The sequence below is a fragment of the Erpetoichthys calabaricus genome, chromosome 2 (assembly GCF_900747795.2).
Source record: "Erpetoichthys calabaricus chromosome 2, fErpCal1.3, whole genome shotgun sequence".
In the NCBI taxonomy this organism is placed as follows: domain Eukaryota; kingdom Metazoa; phylum Chordata; class Cladistia; order Polypteriformes; family Polypteridae; genus Erpetoichthys; species Erpetoichthys calabaricus.
This window is the reverse complement of record NC_041395.2, coordinates 293,521,640-293,545,485: the sequence shown is the minus strand read 5'-3', so window position 1 is coordinate 293,545,485 and position 23,846 is coordinate 293,521,640. Positions and strand designations below refer to the sequence as shown.

Genomic DNA, 23,846 nt, shown 5'->3' with positions numbered 1-23,846 from the left:
TGACTCTGGCGCCCGGAGTGGTGACTGTCGGCTCCTTTTATAGCCCACCCAGAAGTGCTGCAGGTGCTTGTTGACCTATTTCCAGCTGCACTTCCGGGTGTGGCTGCGCTCCTGCCCAGACGGGCTTGTTAAGCCATGCAGCTCCCCGTGGCGTTGGCCACGGAGCCCAACAGGAATGAGCTCCAGTGTTCCAAACTTGTGGCCCCAATGCAACCCAAGGGGGCTGCCACCAAGTGTTCCGGGGGACGTAGCATGAATCCCATGGCTTCTCCCCTGGATCAGTGTCAAAGGCACGTCCGTCACAATATATATACAGTATATATATATTGTGGCGGGCGGCCGGGTCCCATGCGACCCTTCTACATATGTTCCAGGGGAGCAACCATTGCCGTCTCAGTATCTTCCCCGGGACACTTGGTGGCAGCCTCCCTGGCTGACGATGGTGCCTCAGTTTCCCTCAGGGATCCATTGGAGATGGAGTTCTCCACAGCCCTGTTGGGATCTGGGGTGGCCGCCAGGGGGTGCTGCATGCGTCCCTGAGCTGGCCTGGACAACTCTACAGCCCCGCCCGGAAGTGCAATCAGAAACAGGTGATCAAGCACCTGGAGCACTTCCAGGTGGGCTATAAAAAGGGCCAGCAACCACCACTCAGGAGCCAGAATCGGGAGGAAGAGGACGAGGTTGCCAGGGAGGAGTGGTGGTTCGAGAAGGGAGTGTTGTTTGTGATTTATTTGAAGTTCTTCTGGGACTGTGTTGTGGCTGGGGGGTTCACGGGGAAGATGTGCCCTCCAGCTGAAGAAAAATAAAGTCTTTGTGTTTTCACACATGCCTCTGTTTCACAGATACTTGTTTGGAAACACAGGTGGAAGAGATAGGATGAAACACTGTGACTAACATGGTTTTTATTTCCCTTAGATCAGAAAAGGCAGCATTGGAAGATGAATAAAATCACCTCTGCTACTAAGGCTGCAAGTCTTGCCTTTTCTGGTCATCACAGTACTTAAACCACCACTTCAGAGGCAGACATTGTTCATTTTTGGATCTGGCTCTGAGAGGATGGAACTCCAACTCTAAATGGCATTTTTTTATCAATATAATACATGGAGGAGGAGCCATGATGTTGACAAATGACATTGGTTTCTTTGTTTCTTTCATACTTTCATTTCTTTTCCAACAGACAGGGGTATCCCCTGGATCTCCAACCAATCTTTTTTCTTTGTTCTTGTATTCTTTTACAATATATATTCAAAGATATTACATATACTGTACATACATATAATATTGAGCTGTTCAGTCCAAGGAGAGCATTCCTTCTTCACAGTCCAAAAACCCACTGTTGAGTCTGAACGAGTGTGGCAATGTTTGTGCAAAACAATGTTCCTCACTGCACTCTCACACCTCATCTAGGATTGGTCCTTGCCTTCCACCTACTTTTTCTGGGTTAACTTCCAGCTACCCCAAAGATGCATGAATGTAAAATGATTGGGGCTGCAGCCCATCTACTGTATAAAAGTATGACTGTAAAAAATGTTTTTTTTTTTTTTTAAACTTACCATTTCTTGTCTGCAACGATTAGTCATTTATAGAAAGGTCATATGCAATATGTAAAGCTTTTATGGCCTAACTATGGGCATGACCCCTTCAACTGAAGATACAGTAACATAAAATGCTTGCTCAATTCCAATTAAAAAGAAATTCTTGTAATGTCAGAGTAACAATATAAGCCTTTGAGTGTGCATCTCATCTGTCACTGTAAGGCCGTGGGATAAGAGCTAACTTTTCAAAACGCTATACTGCAGGCTAGCCAAAGAGATGGGGGCAGGGATTGAAATGAATCTTCTGATGATTTATGTGGGTAGCCCTCACCTCTGGAACAGGAAAGTAGGCAGAGGATGTGGAAGACAAAAATGCACGCAGTCCACCCCCCACTCCCAGGAGATGCAAACAGGGCGTCTGAGCAGCGCATTCCTTCAGCCCCACTGCTTTGTCTTATGCTTTAATGACGAACATCACACTGAGACAACAGTAGAGGTGTCACCAGCCCTCCTCTTTGTTCTGTTGATAACATACTTGTCTTTTGTTCTCCCAAATTGTTTGGGCTAGGTCCTATACTAGAGAGACCATCAAAGTTTCTGACTTGCTGCTTGTGAAATCCTCATGATTGACTCAATCACTGATATCCGATGGGTATTTACAACCTTGACAAACAAGTGAGTGACACATCTGAAAAGTAATTACTGCAAAGTCGTTGAAACTCAAGTTGCAGAGACAAAATTAAACTCAATGGCTTGGATTTAGGCACTCTGGAGTCATTGTGAAAGTGTTATCTTACACTTTATCTGTAGTACTAGGGTGTTGTACCGTGTTAGCCATTATGAATGTAAAGAAAAGCCAAGCAAAATGACACCTTTTATTGGCTAACTAAAAAGATTACAATATGCAAGCTTTCGAGGCAACTCAGGCCCCTTCTTCAGGCAGGATGTAATACAGAGACTGGAGTTCCCTATGCTTATATACACACTCTAGGACAAGAAATACACTTACACTTTATCCAAAGAAACCTACAAAGAACACTGTTCCTGCTGCTTCTTTTCCTTCCAGGACAAGAAGATTACAACAATACCTTCCATAGGGGCACATGGTAAGACAGCAGTGGGGTTTGAATCACCTCCTCAACACTTAGCCTGGAGGCCATAATGCCTTTTAATTCTACATTTCCAGAAGAGGACTGATGACAATCCAGCGGCTCTGCAATGGAATAAGCACATTTAGCAGATGGATGGTCAGATGCTGAAATCAGTTACTTTTGCATTTGATTCATTTTTTAAACTGGCTTAAAGTTTGGTATTTGGAAGAAGTTTGTGATGGCCTTTGTATGCTAACTCACAGTTCTAGGGAGCTGGGTTAGTTTCCCAGCACACTTAGGAGGTTGGGAGCGTGCACTGATACAATGCATTACTGCACCCAGCACCAACTCGGGGTCCCAAATTAGGACCAGAGTGCAGCCATACAATGGGTGATAACCTCAGTACCGCACTTGTTCGAATGGAGTGGAACAGTGTGAGTTTTTTAACAGAGACAAATAGTTAAAACTTTATTTGTCCTCTGTGGAAATTTGGCTTTTTTATAGAAGCTCATTAAATAAATAAATATTTATTACTTTTATATTTATAAGATAGATAGATAGATAGATAGATAGATAGATAGATAGATAGATAGATAGATAGATAGATAGATAGATAGATAGATAGATAGATAGACAGACACACTATGGTCACTTACTGTCAGCATGGCTGGGATATCTCAGGTTTCTTAACAAAAATATGCAGATTAGGATACGTAGGGACTCCGAACTGGCCCAAGATTAGCGAGTGTGTGGTTGTGTGTTCTGAAACTGTTCTCGATCCTGGTGGCATAAGCAGGTTAAGAAAACGGATGGGGAGAAGCTTTACTAATGGACCAGTACCAAAGCAGTCTTACAAATGTCACTAAGGTGGCACAATAAAGTTCTTGGTTGTTTTACACATTTAGCCAGGGAGCACAGCTTTCTTAGAAATTCTAAAATCACATAATTTCCACTCATTGCTTTTCATGTCAGCGTTTATCAACTTTTTGGCTTGTTGAACAGCCAGACTCTATCCGTCTAAATTTAGCTGGTCAACCTTTTGCACTCATACAAATCATCTCTAATCAGAGTGATCATGTCTGTGGTTGGAGGGGGTAAAATGAAAGCAAATAAGTTGAGACCATTGAAAACATATACTAAAAATATCGTACTGAGAAAATTGCATCACAGTCTGGTAGTCAAAACTCAGAGGGGCACAATTCTACTCACTACCTCCTTAGCAATGTAAGAGAAAGTGGGTTTATGATGCTCATGTAATCTGCCTGGCTTCTGTCTTAAATGCACTCCCCCATAATTTTCACTCTTGTCCTCAAGCATGTGATTCACCATTAAGTTGAAAGAATTCTGCTGGCTTTACCTTATCAATGCCTTCATGAATTTTGAAGATCTGGATTAAGTCCCCAGGCAGTCTTCTCTGCTCAAGACTAAACGGGTTTAATTCTCAGAGTCTGTCACAGTATGACAGGTCCTTAAGTCCTGGGATGAACTTGGCTGTTCTCCTCTGCACAGCTTCAAGTGCTGCTGTGGTTTTCTTATAGTGCACAATACTCCTAATGCTGTCTCAGTAGTTCTATAATCTGAGCATGATGTTTCTCGACTTAAATTCAACAGTTTTATGACATAACCTAACATTTTGTCTTTTTAATTGCGTCTGTCCATTGCTTAGATAATGAAAATGCCAACGTAAACACCTAAATTCTTTTCAGAGGATGATTCCTTTAAGACAGTGTCTCCCATCTTGTATTTATAATTGAAGTTCCTTTTGCCCATATGTAGCACTTTGTACTTTTTAACATTGAGCTCCATTTTCCAAGTGTTCACCCAGTTCTGAAGCTTGTCCAAGTCTTATTGAATTGTTTTTGCTGCCTCCTCAGCATCTGCCATTCCTCCAATTTTATTATCGTCTGTGAATTTCACAAGTTTACAAACTATACCAAAATCCAAGTCACTAATATAAATTGGAAAAAGTATCAGACCCAAGACAGACCCCCTGAGTGACTTCACTGATTACCTCATTCCTTGTGGGGCTTTGTCCTCTTATCTGCACTCTTTTTCTCCTGCTGGTTATACAGTGGCTATATTTGGGTGGTGGCCGAAGGCGGGGACCTTGGCGGTCCGATCCTCGGCTACAGAAGCTGGCTCTTGGGACGTGGAATGTCACCTCTCTGAAGGGGAAGGAGCCTGAGCTTGTGCGTGAGGTTGAGAGGTTCCGGCTAGATATAGTCGGGCTCACCTCAACGCACAGCTTGGACTCTGGAACCAATCTCCTTGAGAGGAGCTGGACTCTTTACCACTCTGGAGTTACCCCCGGTGAGAGGCGCCGAGCGGGTGTGGGTATACTTATTGCCCCCCGACTTGGAGCCTGTTCATTGGGGTTTACCCCGGTAGACGAGAGGGTAGCCTCCCTCCGCCTTCGGTTGGGGGGACGGGTCCTAACTGTTGTTTGTGCGTATGTGCCGAACAGCAGTTCAGAGTACCCACCCTTTTTGGAGTCCCTGGAGGGTGTGCTAGAGGGCATACCATCTGGGGACTCCCTCGTACTGCTGGGAGACTTCAATGCTCACGTGGGCAATGATAGTGAGACCTGGAAGGGCGTGACTGGGAGGAATGGCCCCCCCGATCTGAACCCGAGTGGTGTTTTGTTATTGGACTTCTGTGGTCATCACGGATTGTCCATAACGAACACCATGTTCAAGCATAGGGGTGTTCATATGTGCACTTGGCACCAGGACACCCTAGGCCTCAGTTCGATGATCGACTTTGTGGTCGTGTCGTCGGACTTGCGGCCACATGTCTTGGACACTCGGGTGAAGAGAGGGGCGGAGCTATCAACTGATCACCACCTGGTGGTGAGTTGGCTTCGATGGTGGGGGAGGATGCCGGTCAGGCCTGGTAGGCCCAAACGTGTTGTGAGGGTCTGCTGGGAACGTCTGGCAGAGCCCCCTGTCAGAAGTAGCTTCAACTCCCACCTCCGGCAAAACTTTGACCATGTCCCGAGGGAGGTGGGGGACATTGAGTCCGAATGGGCCATGTTCCGTGCCTCTATTGTTGAGGCGGCTGACCGGAGCTGTGGCCGTAAGGTGGTCGGTGCCTGTCGTGGCGGCAATCCCCGAACCCGTTGGTGGACACCGGCGGTGAGGGATGCCGTCAAGCTGAAGAAGGAGTCCTACCGGTCCCTTTTGTCCTGTGGGACTCTGGAGGCAGCTAATAGGTACTGGCAGGCCAAGCGGAATGCAGCTTCGATGGTTGCTGAGGCAAAAACTCGGGCATGGGAGGAGTTTGGGGAGGCCATGGAGAACGACTTTCGGACGGCTTTGAGGAGATTCTGGTCCACCGTCCGGCGTCTCAGGAGGGGGAAGCAGTGCAGTGTCAACACTGTATATGGTGGGGATGATGCGCTGCTGACCTCGACTCGGGACATTGTGGGTCGGTGGGGGGAGTACTTCGAAGACCTCCTCAATCCCAATAACATGCCTTCCAATGAGGAAGCAGAGCCTGGGGACTCGGAGGTGGGCTCCCCCATCTCTGGGACTGAGGTCACCGAGGTGGTCAAAAAACTCCTTGGTGGCAAGGCCCCGGGGGTGGATGAGATACGCCCGGAGTTCCTCAAGGCTCTGGATGTTGTAGGACTGTCTTGGTTGACACGCCTCTGCAACATTGCATGGACATCAGGGACAGTGCCTCTGGATTGGCAGACCGGGGTGGTGGTCCCCCTCTTTAAGAAGGGGGACCGGAGGGTGTGTTCCAACTACAGAGGGATCACACTCCTCAGCCTCCCTGGAAAAGTCTATTCGGGGGTTCTGGAGAGGAGGGTCCGTCGGATAGTCGAACCTCAGATTCAGGAGGAACAGTGTGGTTTTCTTCCTGGTCGCGGAACAGTGGACCAGCTCTACACCCTTAGCAGAGTCCTGGAGGGTGCATGGGAGTTCGCCCAACCAGTCTACATGTGTTTTGTGGACTTGGAAAAGGCATTCGACCGTGTTCCTTGGGGAATCCTGTGGGGGGTGCTCCGGGAGTATGGAGTACCGGACCCCCTGATAAGGGCGGTTCGGTCCCTGTACAACCGGTGTCAGAGCTTGGTCCGCATTGCCGGCAGTAAGTCGAACCCGTTTCCAGTGAGAGTTGGACTCCGCCAGGGTTGCCCTTTGTCACCGATTCTGTTCATAACTTTTATGGACAGAATTTCTAGGCGCAGCCAGGGTGTTGACGGGGTCCGGTTTGGTGGACTCAGGATTGGGTCACTGCTTTTTGCAGATGATGTTGTCCTGTTTGCTTCATCAGGCCATGATCTTCAGCTCTCTCTGGATCGGTTCGCAGCTGAGTGTGAAGCGGCTGGAATGGGAATCAACACCTCCAAATCCGAGACCATGGTCCTCAGCCGGAAAAGGGTGGAGTGCCCTCTCAGGGTTGGGAGCGAGATCCTGCCTCAAGTGGAGGAGTTCAAGTATCTTGGGGTCTTGTTCACGAGTGAGGGAAGAATGGAGCGTGAGATCGACAGGCGGATCGGTGCGGCGTCCGCAGTGATGCGGGCTCTGCATCGGTCTGTCGTGGTGAAAAAGGAGCTGAGCCGTAAGGCAAAGCTCTCAATTTACCAGTCGATCTATGTTCCTACCCTCACCTATGGTCATGAGCTATGGGTAGTGACCGAAAGAACGAGATCACGAATACAAGCGGCTGAAATGAGTTTCCTCCGCAGGGTGTCTGGGCTCTCCCTTAAAGATAGGGTGAGAAGCTCAGTCATCCGGGAGGGGCTCAGAGTAGAGCCGCTGCTCCTCCGCATCGAGAGGAGTCAGATGAGGTGGCTCGGGCATCTGATTAGGATGCCTCCTGGACGCCTCCCTGGAGAGGTGTTCCGGGCACGCCCAACCGGGAGGAGGCCCCAGGGAAGACCCAGGACACGCTGGAGGGACTATGTCTCCCGGCTGACCTGGGAACGCCTCGGGATTCTCCCGGAAGAGCTAGACGAAGTGGCCGGGGAGAGGGAAGTCTGGGCATCTCTGCTCAAGCTGCTACCCCCGCGACCCGACCTCGGATAAGCGGAAGAGAATGGATGGATGGATGGATGGTTATACAGTGTGAGATCCAGATTTGCAGGATCTCAATACCTGCAAAACTAAATCTCAATTAAGTATTAATCCACTTCAATCAACCAATCAGGCAGTTTATTGTCATTGTGTAACACAATGGAATTACTTTTGTAACAACCCCAAATGATCTCAGACTGAGGAGATATAAGAGTTCAACACGTTTATGGCAGTTGGGTAAAAGCTCTTTTTTAGTCTATTTGTGAGTGTACAAATTGATCTGAAGCACCTGGCTGATTGGAGCAGCTTAAAGAAGTCATATCCAGGATGAGTGATGTCCTTGATGGTGTTTTTAGCCCTTCTCACAAAGTGAGTCTTGTATAGATGTTCGAGTGATGGCAGTTCAGTACCAACAATGTCCTGTGCTCTTTTGATGACACATTGCAGAGCTTGTTTGGGGGCTTTGTTGTAGCTGTTGTACCAGGCTGTCATTCAATTAGTCCAGATGCTCCCTATAGTGTATCTGTAAAAGTTAACCAAAGTTAACCAATCTTCTGAGGAAGATTAGCTCTCCTTAGCCTTTTCAGAAAGTGCAGGTGTTGTTGTGCTTCACCTACTACCACTGAAATTAAATTATAATTTGCATTAGTGAAATTAAAAAGTTGTCATTTTGTATAGATACATTCTTAGATGAGCTCCTTGTGACAGGATGTTTTAAAGAGGAGACACAATAAGACTAAATATTCACATGTGGGACAGCAGAAGGGGGTAAAAAAGTGGTGCCATCATACAGACACTATGGCAGTCTGGATGTGTGTGGACACGGGTGGTGTATGGCACTAAATAATGCTGCATTCCATTGGCATGCATCTTGAGTAATTGGTAAGTCTAAATTGTCTCTGACTAAGGGGGACCTGTGATGGACTGGAGTTCAGTCCAATGGTGTTTCCAGCCTTGCCCACTCTGCTACCAGAATCAGCAACCATGAGTTGGATTAAATGGGTTAAGAAATACTATGAAATGTTATGATATAATCTGGACTGTGCCTTGTATCAGCTGGCTGACTTTCTATGCAAGGGGGCACAACACCATATCGTCCTATCATGCAAAACTCTCACTAAGCTAAAGCGCACAGTTCATTTTTTCCTGTCCAAGTCTTTTTTTAGATCATTCCATAAATGATGTTAAAGCACAGGGAGGTGAGCCTTAGGGTTGCAATGACTTGCATTCCCACTTACCCAATGGAAAAATGAACAAAAACAAAACAACCAACAGCCACAAAAAAAAAAAAAAAAAAAAAGATTAAAATGATTTTTGCTTGAGGGTGGATTGAAAGAATCCAATAAATATAAACACATGGTCTAATTTGATGGTAATGAAAAATTGCGCAACAAAATTTGAAAAACTAAATATGCTGCAAAGTTAAAATTGTTTCCTATAAATAAAATCATGCCAGAAAAAGGAAAGAAACAACCCGGTTAAAACTAAGCAAACCATATCCAGGGGGGCACTACAGGTTTTGACTGCCACATGTGGTGTGTCTGTTTGCCACAAGATGTCATCACTCCACTTACCTACCTATGGAGAGGCAGTGGATCATGGATTGATGGCTACACATAGGGTGCAAATAGGTTTAACTGCATTCGGGCACACAGGATGCCAGTTAGGAAAGAGCTTTTCCACTTTACTGGCTCAGCTCTCAAAGATGTGAAATGGAGCAAAAGCTGCACAAAACCATACCCATGACGACAGCCAATGTCCCAAGAAACACTGCACTGCACTTTAATTATTTAAGGTCACTGCACTAAATCAACCCAAATTTATGCTCCCCACAATTGTGAATAAAACCTCTTCACCTGTCCGAACAACGTAAAAGGGTCAATTTGAGTAACGAAATCATGGGCATTTTAGAAGGGACTGCTCCATAACAGTGTCATGGAAGATTAGGTAAGAGGCCCAAAACACTCTTTTGCACCTTTGTGCACAATATGCATTTGCCAGTTCTGGATGGATGCATCTAATGATATCTCTAAAAAAGAAAGGTTGCTTAGTGGACTAAAAACTGTAAATCAGAATTTGGAAAGAATAAGAAGATGAAAAATATGCCATATTCTCAAAATTTTAAATCAATCAAGGGGCATGTTTGCTATTGACATTGTGTGCCTGAGCTTGATGAGAGCACATTATGGATGGACTCATTATACAACCCTTCTGTGATACTTAATGGCCAATAACTGTTTTTTGTTATCCTCATTGCAGGGATAGCCTTTCTGATTTCCTATAATATGGTCTGTATGGTTGTTAGGATTTTTGTTACAAATTATATTTTGCCTGAGACCGATTTTGGCCCTGTCTTACAGTGGTCACTGGTCAATATTTTTTTTGTAGAATAAGATGTAAATATCTGCTTTAACAATTTTGCTCAACTTGTGAAACAAATGTACATTAAAAAAACTCAAACCATTATCTCTATAGAATAAAATTATAATTTTGTGTAAAATCAGTAGGCTTCAAGCATATTCTAAATCTAATAACTATGCCAAGTTTTGTTTGGAATGAGAGTTATGCTTGTGAGTTGTCTTGCCTAAGGCCTCATACCTTGTAACACAGACTGATAGACAGAAATCCCTCTGAATTAGCTCAAATCATGTTTCGAGATGTAAAACATGTGTACATCCTTTCAAAAGTTGAAGTCAAAATTCTGATTCAGTCACAATACGTTCCCCCTCTATGAATATACCTATGTTACATACAGAGAAAAATAAAAAGAATCATCAACTGACCTTAATTTGTTATCGTACTTCTCAGTACAAAGTCCTACTTAGTGCATACATGATTTCAACAGGGGGTTTAAAATAAAATACTGGGTGATTTTTAAGGCTTGTTAAGAAAAATGCAGCTGATCCTCTTGTAGGAGGCAGAGCCTTTGGAATGATCAGCCCTATTGGCTTCATTGTTTAAACAGAGGCTGAAAACGCATTACTTTGGTGCAGAGAAGAGCTGCTTGTTCAGCTGTTCTTCCTGGAAAAATGTCTGTTAATTATCTAACAAAGCATAACATAATATTACATTGTCAAACTCCCTTAATCCAGTTCAGGGCCACAAGGAGCCTATCCCATGCTGCACTGGGTACAAGACAGGAACAAACCCTGGACAGGACATCGATGCATCACAGGGCCTACACAGATGTAATTTGAAATCCTCTGTCATCCTAGCATGTCTTTGGAGGTGTTTGGAAAAAGTGGAGTTACCTAGAGGAAAATCCATGGGGCACATGGAAGTTCCACTTTGACAACATCCATTTCCATGGAACGTGATGGTACAGAAGCTGAGACAAAACAGCATCAGTGTTGACAAGCACGGTATTGAAGTGTTCTGTGGATATATACTTAATGAGGGGGACTAGCAGGAGCCATAACGCATTACATGAAACTCATAGTGGGAATGGGCAGCCATCAGAGCTTGGTCAGCCAGGTTTACTTTGTATAGAAATGCTGTCCATTAGAATTTTTTCATATTCACGCCTTTGATGTTGAGTGTTAGCTTAACTTACATTTCCAGGATTCCAATAAAACATATTTAAAATTTTACTTTTAGCAATCTACTGTCATCTATAGGTATGTGTGCTAACATCAATGTTAAGTGTTATTATATGTTGCTAAATGTTCCTTTTACTCTTTTATATTTATGTTCTTTGGTTCAAGCTTTGCATCCTGCTGCCACTGGGACAGGCTTTGGTTTACCATAAACCTAAGGTGGATCATTCAGGTCTGTTTAAACAGCAGTACACTAATGTACTTGTACACCTTTATGTCTTTAATTGGACGGCCTAACAACTGCCAATTCAGACTACCATCTGATCACTAGGAAGGCTCAAGAGCACATCAGATAGACAAGTCAGATTTGGAGGAATGATAGCAGTGAGATATTTCACTAAACTTCTCAGATCAGGGTGGGCATCTTCCCTGGGCTTGTGCACAAAACTGTGTTGGGGTGCCAAATGTGTTGAGTTTTCATATTTTCCTATAAGGTCATGTGGGTTTTCTTGATTGATTCTGGTTTTGCTACATATTGAAGTCTGTAAAACCTGACAATAATTTCTATCTATCCATGCACCTATTCATTTGCATGTGTGCCCTTTATCAATTAATACATGCATCTGTATATCTGTTCATCCTTATTACCATTCATTCATTCCTTGCTTCAGTCATCTTGAACATGAATCCTCTCAGATATGTTTGCCTACCCATGAGCCCATTGCTAAAATGCCTGTGTCTGTGTGACTGATTGTGATGCATGTGGGTACATATAGTATATTTAGTAAAGCTTGGTGCACCTGTGGTCCCAGGATGGCTTCTTACCTTGAATTACACTATCCTTCACAACCTAGGACCAGAATAAGCACAGCCAAAAAACAAATGGATGGCTGGATAGATTGAAATACCTTTGTGACCAGCAACAGTTAGAAGTCTAATGTCTACTTTGTTTTTCAACATAGTTTTCACACCAAAGGGGTAAGGGGTTTTGAAAATGAGGGAACAAACCAAAACAGCAGCAGCTATCTTAATAAGTGAATAAATCTGGGGGCAGTGAGCAACAATACATACAACAAATGACATGAAATGACTCAGAGATACAAGCTGACATCAGAAGGGCTACTTGATGCTCCATATTTATGAGGCTATCAAGTCAAACTATGTCTACGGTTCATCTCTTAGCAGTCAGCTATCCCAGGCACACTGTGTAGCACATCCACTAGCCACAGGTCTCTGTCTAAATGCAGTATCAGTACTTAAGGAATTAGAAACAACTTGTTTTAATTTCCTTACTGTAATAAAAAAGATTGGTCCTTCCAGTAAATAAATGACCCAAATAGCTACATAAAATCAAAGTTGGAAAATTTTAAGGATGGAACATGAGGCATCCACATGAAAGTGGCAGCCCTAGAACTTGTGGTCTTTGAGCCAAGCACCCAGCTCTCCAGGTAGACTAAACGTCTGTGAACTCAGCAAGCTATACCCCCAGGGGAATAAAAGACTAGAGATGCTTAAAATGTGAGAAATGCTTGATTACAAAACCTGCTGTGTTTTAACTACGCTTTCGGTTTATTGAACTGCAGAAAGCTGTCACTAAATGAACACTAAATGAGGCAAATGAGAGTGCTGGATAAAACTCCTTTTTATTTACTTTTACTGTCTTTCACTTCCTGACTCTAACATATAGGACTTTGCTGGAGGCTCAAACATTTCTAATGCTGGGAGCTCACATTATCTGCTGCTGGCAGTATACAGAATGTCACCTGCACCATAAAAGCATCACTCAGGAGGCAGCTGCCATGGCTGAGTGTCAAGATCATTGTCCCTAGTCCAATCTCTGCTGCCTTTGTCCCAAAACAACTAATATTTGCTAACTGCTGAAAGGGGTTCTCCCAGAAGAGGAAATGAACTTTATGAACATGTTTGGAAATCATGTCATATGTCTAGAGAATTGAAGTTAAACCATGTCTAAACATTAATGAACATCCTTAGCAGTAAACATGACTTGGGGCATGACACTTTTTTGATTGGCTAAAAGAAGAACTACTGTATTACTACTTTAAATCTGATGAGTGAAAATGGTGGGGAGATTAGGACAGAGAAGTAAAGAGCCTTAGTGTGTGATTGGTGCATGTGTGTGTTTGCCCTGTGATGGACTGGCGCCCTGTCTAGTGTTTGTTCCAGACTGGTGCCCTATGCTAGCTGGGATAGACTCCAGCACCCCACCCTGTGACTCTGCTCAGGACGATGCAGTTTAGAAAAGGACTGGCTGACATCACTAATGCTGACTAGGACAACATCACAGAATTTAGTACAAGTCTTTTTCACTAAAGTGTCTGAGTTGTGACTGCCTACCAGCTTTTACTAGGTTATGATCAGAGGAATCAAAAGTATGGAAATGTTCAAGGAATAAATGGACAAACAAAGTTACAATCTGCTTTATTACTCAGACAGAGGACATGTCCATCCAAACAATCAACAATCTCATGTTAGCCAGGGTTACAGAGCGCAGCTGGGTGCAAAGTGGGATCTCCCCCTAAGTAGGTGCTCACCTCCATACAGTACACACTATCTTTCAAACACATTTAGCTGAACAGACTAGACCACACTATCCCTAATCTACACTTCTCCAGAGTCTGTCTTGGTCTTCTCACTTGTGGAAGTTCAGCCCCCGAACACAAACAGACAGACACCAGATGTCCAAAAAACACACACGTTAAATTTCCTTCTTGCCTTTACACCACCACACAATGCATTAAACAGCCACAAACTGCTCACAGTCCCTTCTTTCTTTTTGTCTCTCTCAATTTTTCTGCTGCCCCTACTCCTCTCCTCACAAGCTCCATCCTCTTCCTCCTGACTTCGGCTCATCTAATGAAGTGAGGTAGCCTCTTTTATAATGCCCCAGATGTGCTCCAGGTGCTCTGTAATGATCTTCCGGCAGCACTTCCTGGTGTGGCAGAAGTGCTGCATAAGCACCCAGAAACACTCCGGGTGTGCCTGGATTCTTCTGGAGCACTTCTGTAATCTTTCAGGCACTCCCTGGCGGTGGCCACGGGCCCCAACAGGGTTGAGCTTCTAAGCTCTGATCCCATGGCCCCGATGCAGACCAGAGTGGCTGCCCTCTCGTGGCCTGGGGGAGGTATTGTCCCTCTCCCGGTCCTTCCAGGCATCCCATCTGGGCAGGATCCCCAGCCATCCGCCACACTCTCTATCCCATACCTTCCACTCTGGTTCAATCCTGAAAACTTCTCAGGTCCTCAATTACCATTCAAGATTAATCTAGCAGCCTTGTGAAGGAAATACATTTCAGAGGCTTGCACTTAGTGATGTGATTGTTTTTCTGACATGCCAGGACACCTACCTATCATAAAGGTTCAGGATGTAAATTGAAAGTTAAATATAAAAACATAGCTTCCATTTTCTGCACCGATTAATTAGTGAACTTTCATCAAGAGTCCACGGTACTTGAATTCCTCCCCCTGAGAAGTCTGTGCCATTACTAATCTGCAGAGACCAAGCCACACTTTTCTGGCAATGACCACAAATCCAGATATGAATGTTCTAATTTTTATCCCAAACATAATATCCTTGGTTGAAAAACACTGTGGTGTGAACTGGAGATCACAGTCTGATGAAGCAAAGAGAGCATTATCACCCTTAAACAGCAGATATGCAGTATTACTACAACTACCAAAGCAATTTGATGACAAAAGTCTTCAGTCTTCCATTTGTGACTCACTTATTCAAGTCAGGGTTGGAGTGGAAGGGGTAAGTGAGGGATCCAGCCTTGATGAAGTGTGAATCGATAACAAGACACACACAGTGACCAATATATATATATTAGGATAAATGTAACTTAATTTCATATCTTAAGTTAGTAGATACTAAGACACCATGAACCGCTAAAAGTTTAGCTTGGGGATTTACGGTTGCATTTACTGTAACTGCTGAGATCAGCCCATTTGTTTTCCAACTCACTTATACAGTTAGTGTGTTCTAAATCTGTCTGATAACATGACTATAATGTATCTATTTTATTATATAATACTTCATTTTATTATAACTTCGGCAACCACAATTTTCAGAGTAGTCGTAGGCTCTGATCTCGCCAAACAGTGGATTCCATGTGGATTTGCCTTCGGAGCATGTGGAGCAATCGATACATGTGCATTACAATGGATAGAAATTACTGAATGTTAGTGAAATATTAATAGGCATACAAGATGATGGAGAATGGACCATTAATATGCTGGGGGTATCACAGGACTGAGATCAGAAGTTAAAAGAAAAACCTGAAATGAAGAATGAGATAAGAATGTGAAGAATGATAATGATTAGGCCAGGTCCAGTGGCCATTTACAGTCAACAGTCTACATTTACCAGTCACCTAACTACACTACACTACATCCATTATTAAACTGGATTAATCCAGTTTAGAGTCATGGAGACTTATTCTAAGGCAGGAAGCAACCCTGGAAGGTGCATTTAAAAATGCATTTAATATCTATGCCAGGTGCCCTTTATTGTTCCCCTTTTCGAGTAGACCTTTGCACTTTATTCTGGTTATTAACCACTTGAATATTTGACTTGAAATATTAAGATCACTTTTGTATGAAAACACCTACTGATAAAGATAGCAAAAGGACAACCGACTAGGCGCATTCACTTAAAAGCGCAGATGTTTGTCCTTTAACTTGTTTTCCATTCAGTTTCTATTTGAAAGAAGAAAAAAGCTTATCAAGAGTTTACATACCTCTGACTGGTGACACTAAACTTGCCTTGGGCTGGCCTCCCGTCCTGGGTTACCTCCTATATCGATATGCTACAGCTCATTATCCCACTACTTTCTTATTTATATGAAGGACAGATTGATATTTAAAACCAGGGGGCAGTTTCTTTCCCATTCTCTCCCAATCTTACTATTTTGAATAATATTTCAACATTTTTGATGTTCACCACCTCTCCCGAATCAAAGCACCCTGGCCACCACTGGCCTGTCCCTTCAGTGTCGCAAGCATTGGCCATAATGTAATCCACGCAGTATATCTTCGTTTTAGGGCTGGGCTGTAAATCCAATTGACAGCTAAAATAATCTAGCTGTTTCCCAAGGCTTTTGAATACAACTGCCGAAGCACGGAGTGGTCCCCTCCCCAAACGTAATCACGCTTAGTTAGAGATTAACGATTACAGACTCGCACCAAAGGAGCTGATAAAAACTAACCGCAGAGCCTATCAACTCGTGTGTCAGATTAGAGACGAGCAGTGCTACTGAGCAGATTAAAAAAAATGCCAAGCGCCGACACTTTCGCTACACATATCGGCTTTTGTGCGGAGGAAATGGACTTGCCTTAAACCGATCGGACTCTTTCTCTTGGCTGTATTTGAATTTCTTTTGACCGCTGTTCTTCAATAGAACGTGGCAATGGCAACCAAATTGTCTTAATCCAACGGAAAATGAATTAATCCACAACGGTTTGTTTTCTTCAGTAATTATTTAAAAATACAGAGGGGATAGATGGAGCGTATTATCTAATTTATTCCGCACTTCAGAGACGAATAAAGCCGCATTGTGTAAATAGTGACCGTAGACTAGTGCAGGTAAAAGTCCTGACTATTATAACTCGACATTTTTTCCCCCTTTCAGCTATAGTGCAGTTGTACGAACCAAGATAAGAGTATAGAATTGAGCAATTGTGCTATCTGTCAAAGGTCGAGATGTCGACATTTACAAATAATAAGCCTCTCCCCTTCATGAAATGTACAGTTGATTGCCGTCTTCAGTGGGTTAAAAAGCAAGGCATTCGTCCCACTTCAATACTAAAGTTCCATCCATCCACTTCCTGTTCTTGTTTAAACTAAGATGTGTGTAATGGGAGTTTTTTTCCCCCCTGAGATTCTCCAACCAACATACCAAACATATGCAGGTCAATGGAGACCTGGCCTGATGTGAGTGACTGTGGGCATGTGTGCCCTCTGATGGATTTGCAGAGGTGCTTAGAGCTGCCAGGAAATTAGTAAATGAAGTTAATATTTGGCTGTGAGTGCTGAGCTGTCTCCTCAGCTTTCTTTCTATGCTAGCAGGGACACATTATCTCTCACATACAATGTTTATATACATGCATGTTGAAATCCACCCCAAGAAAGAGGCCTCAGGGTACCTAAATTCTACCCATTCTTCCTTTGATTTTTCATATGGATGGTGGCCTATCCTGGCAACAATTTGGGAAAACAGCCGAATTGAGTCAACTGAGTTGAGTGCCAGTCTACTAAGGGCAAAATCAAAAAACTCAGACAGAAGGTCAACTTACAGTTAACTAAATTAAACTAATAGGTTACTGGTATGTGAGGAAAATGAGAGCAACAGAGACAGGGAGAAAGTGCATACCACACACACGCAGTGAGTGAGGCGAGATCTGAACCCAGGAGGCCAGAGCAGTGAGGCGGCAGCACTAACCACTATATCACCACATTACAGTGTGGATTATGTCTCATCTGGGTTTGGCTCCTGCCTTGTGAAAACTGTTGCAAAGACCAACTTTGCATTCTTGTAAAAACTGGACTTGGGAAATGTGTGAACCAATGAATGAACCAAACATGACTTTTCTGGGCAAAATACCTCCATGGTCATCCATTTGTCAAATGAACAAGGCAAACTTCCGTTCTGAATAGCGCTCTTGGAAATACAGCATCTTGTAATCTTGTGAATTATATTCCATCCTTATTAGATCATTCTGTTTTTTCAAACTTTATTACACCCTCCAAAGTCAATTTGCAACTTTGGGTTTATTTTTTTCTGTTTCTCATTACTTCCATTTTTCCTTTTTTACTGTTTGTTCATTTTTCATGAATATTTCTCCTAATTACTTAAGATATAGACATTATGAGCTACAATATATCCATATGGCTTGACCAAAAACTTTTTTATTTTATCTACAGCAACATCCCTGCCCCACATTAAACCCAAAGAGGGCAGCAAATTGATGCAGTAAGTAGTGCTGCTGCTTTATGGATTTGGTGTGCCAGGAACAGATCCCTTTCTTGGTCATTTTATGAGTGTAATTTGCACATTTTCCCTTATTAGTCTTATTTTCATACCACATACCTAAATAAATGCATGTTCAACTCATATTAGTTCTGTATGAGTGCGAGATTATGCATGAGTGAATCCTATAATGACCTGGCACCCTGTCCATTGCTGTCTCCTGCATTGTACCCAGTGCTGCTGGGATAGGCTCCAGCACCTCACCACCCTTAACTGGAAAATGAGATGTTACGATAGATAGTCCACTTAAGCTATTGACAAGTGTCCTAAAAAAAATCACAAGAAGTTCAGAGAAACAGTGCAAGCCAGTGCAAATTCTTACATTTTCAGATTTATTTCAAGTATGCAGGTGTCTTACCTCTACAAACTGCATTCAAAAACATCACCTAATCACAGCTTCCCCCAAAGCAAAAGCACCCACACCAAACTTTATAACACAGTTGAAGGGTTGCTAGCATATTCACCAAATCTTTGCACAAACAAATCCAGCAATTTTGGTCACTGCTGTTTATTAGCGAAATACAGAACAACAACAGTGGGTTCACACTTGAAAAGGTGGAGGACAAATTAATTCATGAAATTACCGCTTGGTTTTTTTAATGGAGTGAATGCACTAAGCACTTTCCAACCAAATGATTACATGTTATTAAAACATAATTCAATTAGGGAAGTGACAACTGCCAAGAAACGATAACTAAAAATGAATTAATCTTTCTAATTTACATAACAACTAGATTTTCTTTTTCTTTCATACAATGGAGGATTCTGATCACTCATGATAACAGTATCTGTATCTTTGGTAAAGAGGAAAGGTGTGAACAGAGTGAGCTTTGTCCTAAATGAAGCATACTTATCATCAGTTCACACTTACAACATCTCCAACAGTGATACAGCCTCCTACTAAAAGGGAACTCAGAAATAAGACAGTTCCCCATTGAAACACAGCAGGGTTTCGACACAAGAAAAAAAGAGCTTGTTTGTGCCTTTAGTAGTGCTATTGTCCATATTCATTAACACTTTCACTGTCTGTCTATCACTATTAAAAATCCTGGTTCTTTAATGTCACTTTATGTTCTTTACTGGGTTGTGTGGTTCCTCATAGAACCTTTGCCTGACAAAGCACCATTCCATTCTGGGAAGGGTTCTCTGCATTTGAAGCTGGTTCTTTGTGCTTTGAAATCTATGGTAGGATTCAGAGCAGGACACTAACAGATTAAGAAAACTTGGACTTAGCTTGTATTACTGCATGCAGTGTGAATCCTTCCAAATTACAGGAGCCGATTGGTGGTTTACAAATCTGTTACCACCCAGTCATAGTTATTTACAGTATGGAGCCTGTTACAGATCCAAATAAATTAAGGGTCTTTTTACAACCTTCATGTAGATGAGTCTTTTGGGAACCAAAAATGTTTCTCTATGGCATTGCTCTGAAGAACAACTCCAGTATTTTTGTTTTTAAGAGTGATTTTGATTCAGTGCATTTCATAAATTTAGCAATATATTATTAGACAGTCCTCATCTACTGTATATACTGTACTGTATCTGTCATGCTTTAATTCATGATTCTATCTAGCGCCTTTTTGAATATACAGTACTTTTAAGCATTTCTTTTTTTACCTAATGTAACATTTTTTCATGCTTATCTGTCATATGTAGTACTGTATCTTATCTCCATGAAGCCATCCATCACTATTTAATACAAACACTAAATTAGATATGAAAGAAAATGTCTATCATAAATCTGTCATTAGGCATTCCTCATTTATGTTTTCTACCTAATGAAAGATGAACCTGCCTAGTGTTGTGATTTTTACTGCCATTGAGTTCTCTTTTAGTTAACTAATATATCACCCGTCATAAGATATTTAATTAAGGACTCTCTCTCTCTATCTGCTGGTGCCTGACATGAATCTTCCCCTTACTAGTTACTTTTCGTTTATTTATCCATTCCTAGATCTAGCCCAGGCAGCTCATTTGTCCCCACCGGATCTCTCGTTTGTTACGCTGCTGTACTAAGAGTTGTTCTGCTATGCGAAAGGGGTGTGCGCCAAGTTCTGCTGGAGAACAAGCAAAATGATGCCATTGCAAAGAAGGCCATTCGAACATCTGCCGAGTTTCATGCTGCTGTCGGGATTCCACTTTAGACAAAACACCGCAACTAGCTAACAGTCCATTTCCTTGATCGATTGGTACTGACATCCAAACTTGAGACCGCTTCCCGTAAAAACATGCGAGCTCGTTTAAATGCATGCAGATGACCAAGAAAGAAATAAAGAAAGAAAGCTAAGATCTGTACCTTTATGTTTCTCCATGACAAGACGGAGGGGTGGCTTAGTCCAGTGTCCTCGCTGCTCTACCTTGCTTTTGGTTTTGTTTAATCTCGGCGGTGAAACAATCCACAAGCAGTCGCCCGTATAGTCCTGTCTTGTCTAGTCCAGCTGTGAGAACAAGCCTTGATTCTAGGAGCTGACTGTTTTTCCCTGAAGCACAGCCCTTCGTCACGTCACCGATACGGCTACTTACTCTCCTGGCTGCACCCCCAACTCCAGCCACACACACTTTCGCGGACACACAAAGCTTCTCGTCTTGTCAACTTTACTCCGTTCGAACTTTGTGAAAATCTGCGCTGCGTTCTTCCATTAGGATGTAGAATAAATTTAAAACGGTCTTTTATTACTATTATCAGAAATAGTTTTCTGTATGTTTAACATTAAACTACCGTATAAAAGCACATACTCGCAGAGCATGAATGAGCGGAAGGCACCTACTCCACCTAATGACACCTCGCTTATCATATAAACACCAATCTCCAATGTTTAGCTCATCATTTTTATAGAGGCACTTTTATTCTGGGAAAGTAAAAAAAATAATTATATATATCTGCTGCCAAAACCTTCTGCTTGAATTCTCATTAAGTGTTCCCCTGGGAATTTTTTAAACTTGGGAAAGTATGGCAAGATTAGACCACAAGCATTAATACACGAAACAAAGCTTCTTAAATGCAAACTGAGAGATTTTCGAGGAAATGCAATTAAATGAATCTCAGCATTAAGGGCACGTAATAATTTCTACCCGTCGATCCGCTTTCCTCTATTAAAGTAAGACATGACTGGGACAATAGAATGGAGCGTGACCACTGTCCACCACACCGCTGTTATTATTTTTTATATCAATCCATCCATTTCATGAGCTCGCAGCGTTATGCTAAAAATTTATTTTCTCTTGGTATACTGACCATCGGCCAAGGCATTAATTGCCCAAATTTGTCTCTTTTCATAGTACAGGATGAAGAACAGCGGATGCGTATCTTTGAAAGAGCGAGCTCTGTGCAAGAACTCATAGAAAACGCTAATCCACCAGAAACTATTTTTTTCATATCCACCCTTTCACATTTAATGGATTGGATAGGTGGTATGTGGCGACTACAGTCCGCCTGAGAACACACTCTTTCAATTAAAATCGCAGCGGAACAATTTAGTCTTTCTTTGAATGTGATTCTGTCTTCGCAATGCCTACCTTTCATTTAAGTGTTTAAATGGTAAGTATTTAAATACATTTTAAACTTAAACCCATGGTGGAGGCTGCCTTTCCTCCCTGTGTCGATACTGTTTTCCTCTCCCATCCCAAAGGCGTGCATAATTTAATTGGCTATTCCAAACTGGCTCAGAGTGTGGGTGTGTCCACTACGATGGTCTGGCGCCGCAGAATGGGTTTACCAGGATAGCCAGAAGCGAAATTCATGGGAATAAACGGGTTCTAAAAATGGGAGGATATGCTATTATTCATTAATCAGGTATATACCTTGCAGTAACCAACAGGCCAGTTTTACAGTCCTTCATAAAACCAGACATAAATGTAATAAAAACAATGGGCATTTATACGAGGTAATCGTCAAGTTCACTTGTAAGCATCTGAATGACATATCCGCAGCGTGCTCCAACCTGCGCGAGGACGTTTTAATCATAAAGGAACACCTCGTATATCCGTCAGCCACACATAGTTTTACAGCAGACGTAACAAAAGTTTTCCTAAAAAATGCAGTGGCAGTAATTTCCATGTGCTGTCTATGAGAAGACACACCCGCCAGTACCTGTCACTTACTCACCTCCGTACCATTGGGGGGGGTGCAAGACTTCTCCGATCGGCATATCAGTTTATAACAGCATGGAACCCATTGAACAGTCGTTTACAGGAATCGAAGCATTACAAGGGTAGACTACTGACGTGCATTCATTGTTTAATTTTTAGCAGGATTCTTTGTTCCAATCTCACTTTCTCTGCAGAACTGGCAGGTTCTCCCTGTGCATCATGTGTGTTTTGTCCTGAAATTCCAAACACATGCTGTGTAGGTGAACTAGCCTCTGAAAATCGAACCAGTATGAACCCTGCAATCGATTGGTTGTGCACTTTGCTGCAAGGATTGGCTCCAGCCATTTGAGGCTGTATATTGTAATATGTGGGTATAAGGTAAATAAATGAATAAATGATGAGTACAAGTTCTGGAAAAGAAAATGCTGAGAAGAATCCATAGACCTTTAAGAGAAAAATAGACCACAAAAGGAATTAGTAAATTGAACTTTAAGAGCAACATATTATAATAAATGCTGAGAAAAGTTAAGTAATGAAAATACAAAGGGAAGAACAAGAATAGAAATGACACATGTGGAACTACAACTACAAAATATGCCAGTGTGTGAGTACCTGGGAGTAATCATAAGAGACAGTAGAAAGATAGATGAAGAACTCAGAAACAGAATTTCACTAAACAAGGCAAGTGAAGTATACTGTCACATTAACAACGCCTAAGTACAGTACAAAGGAAAAGGTGCATCTAGATAAAACCATATACTGACAGCATTATACACTGCAGAATCTTGGACAATAACGGACAAACAAAGATCTAAAATAACAGCAGCTGAAGTGAAGTATTTAAGACAAGTGATAGTTAAAAGAGAAAGAGACAGGATAAGAAATTAAACAATCCACAAAGAACTGGAAATGCAACCACTTGTGAAAACCATAGAAATAAAGCAGCTACAGTGGTATGAACATAATAAGGATGAGTAAAACAAGGCATCCCAAACAGGCCTTTGAAATGAAGGGTGAAGGGAAAGGACCAATAGGAAGACCTTGAAAGGTATGAGAAGAAAACGTTAAAGAAGCAGCCAGAAAGAGTATAATAGGAGAAAATAAAGTAAGTAAGAACAAGCAGTATGTAAGGTGAATGCATTCATACTTGTTGTAAAAAAAGATATACACTGTATTTTTCTCATATTGATTTTACATGCATACACTGTATGATCATTGGAGGTGTAACAGAGACATAATAGTAAACTCTGCTGCTTCACAGACATGGTTTTGAATAATTAATAGCTACTTGTTTGTGTGTGGAGTCTGCATGTTCTCACCATTCCCATGCACATTTTTCTCAAAGTAATAATAATAATAATAATAGTAATTCTTTTCATTTATATAGAGCTTTTCTTACAACTCAAACCTCTTTCAGCAGCAGCCCAAGCTTTTGCCGGTTGGTCTTACATCCAAATACTGTACTGGCTGGGCCCGAACTTGCTTAGCTTCAGGTGGATTACCTGTTCTGATGTGCACGTGATGCT

At 42.4% G+C, this 23,846-nt stretch overlaps 1 protein-coding gene across 1 annotated transcript in view; it reads right to left on the bottom strand.

Moving 5' to 3' along the window:
* afap1l2 (actin filament associated protein 1-like 2) overlaps positions 1–20,773 on the bottom strand; it is a 264,599-nt gene extending 243,826 nt beyond the window's left edge. The window contains exon 1 of the mRNA XM_028795780.2: positions 20,528–20,773. Coding sequence (XP_028651613.1) covers positions 20,528–20,543 — 16 coding nt within the window. The 5' untranslated portion in view covers positions 20,544–20,773. The remainder of the gene's footprint in view (positions 1–20,527) is intronic.
* Positions 20,774–23,846: the final 3,073 nt, after the last annotated feature.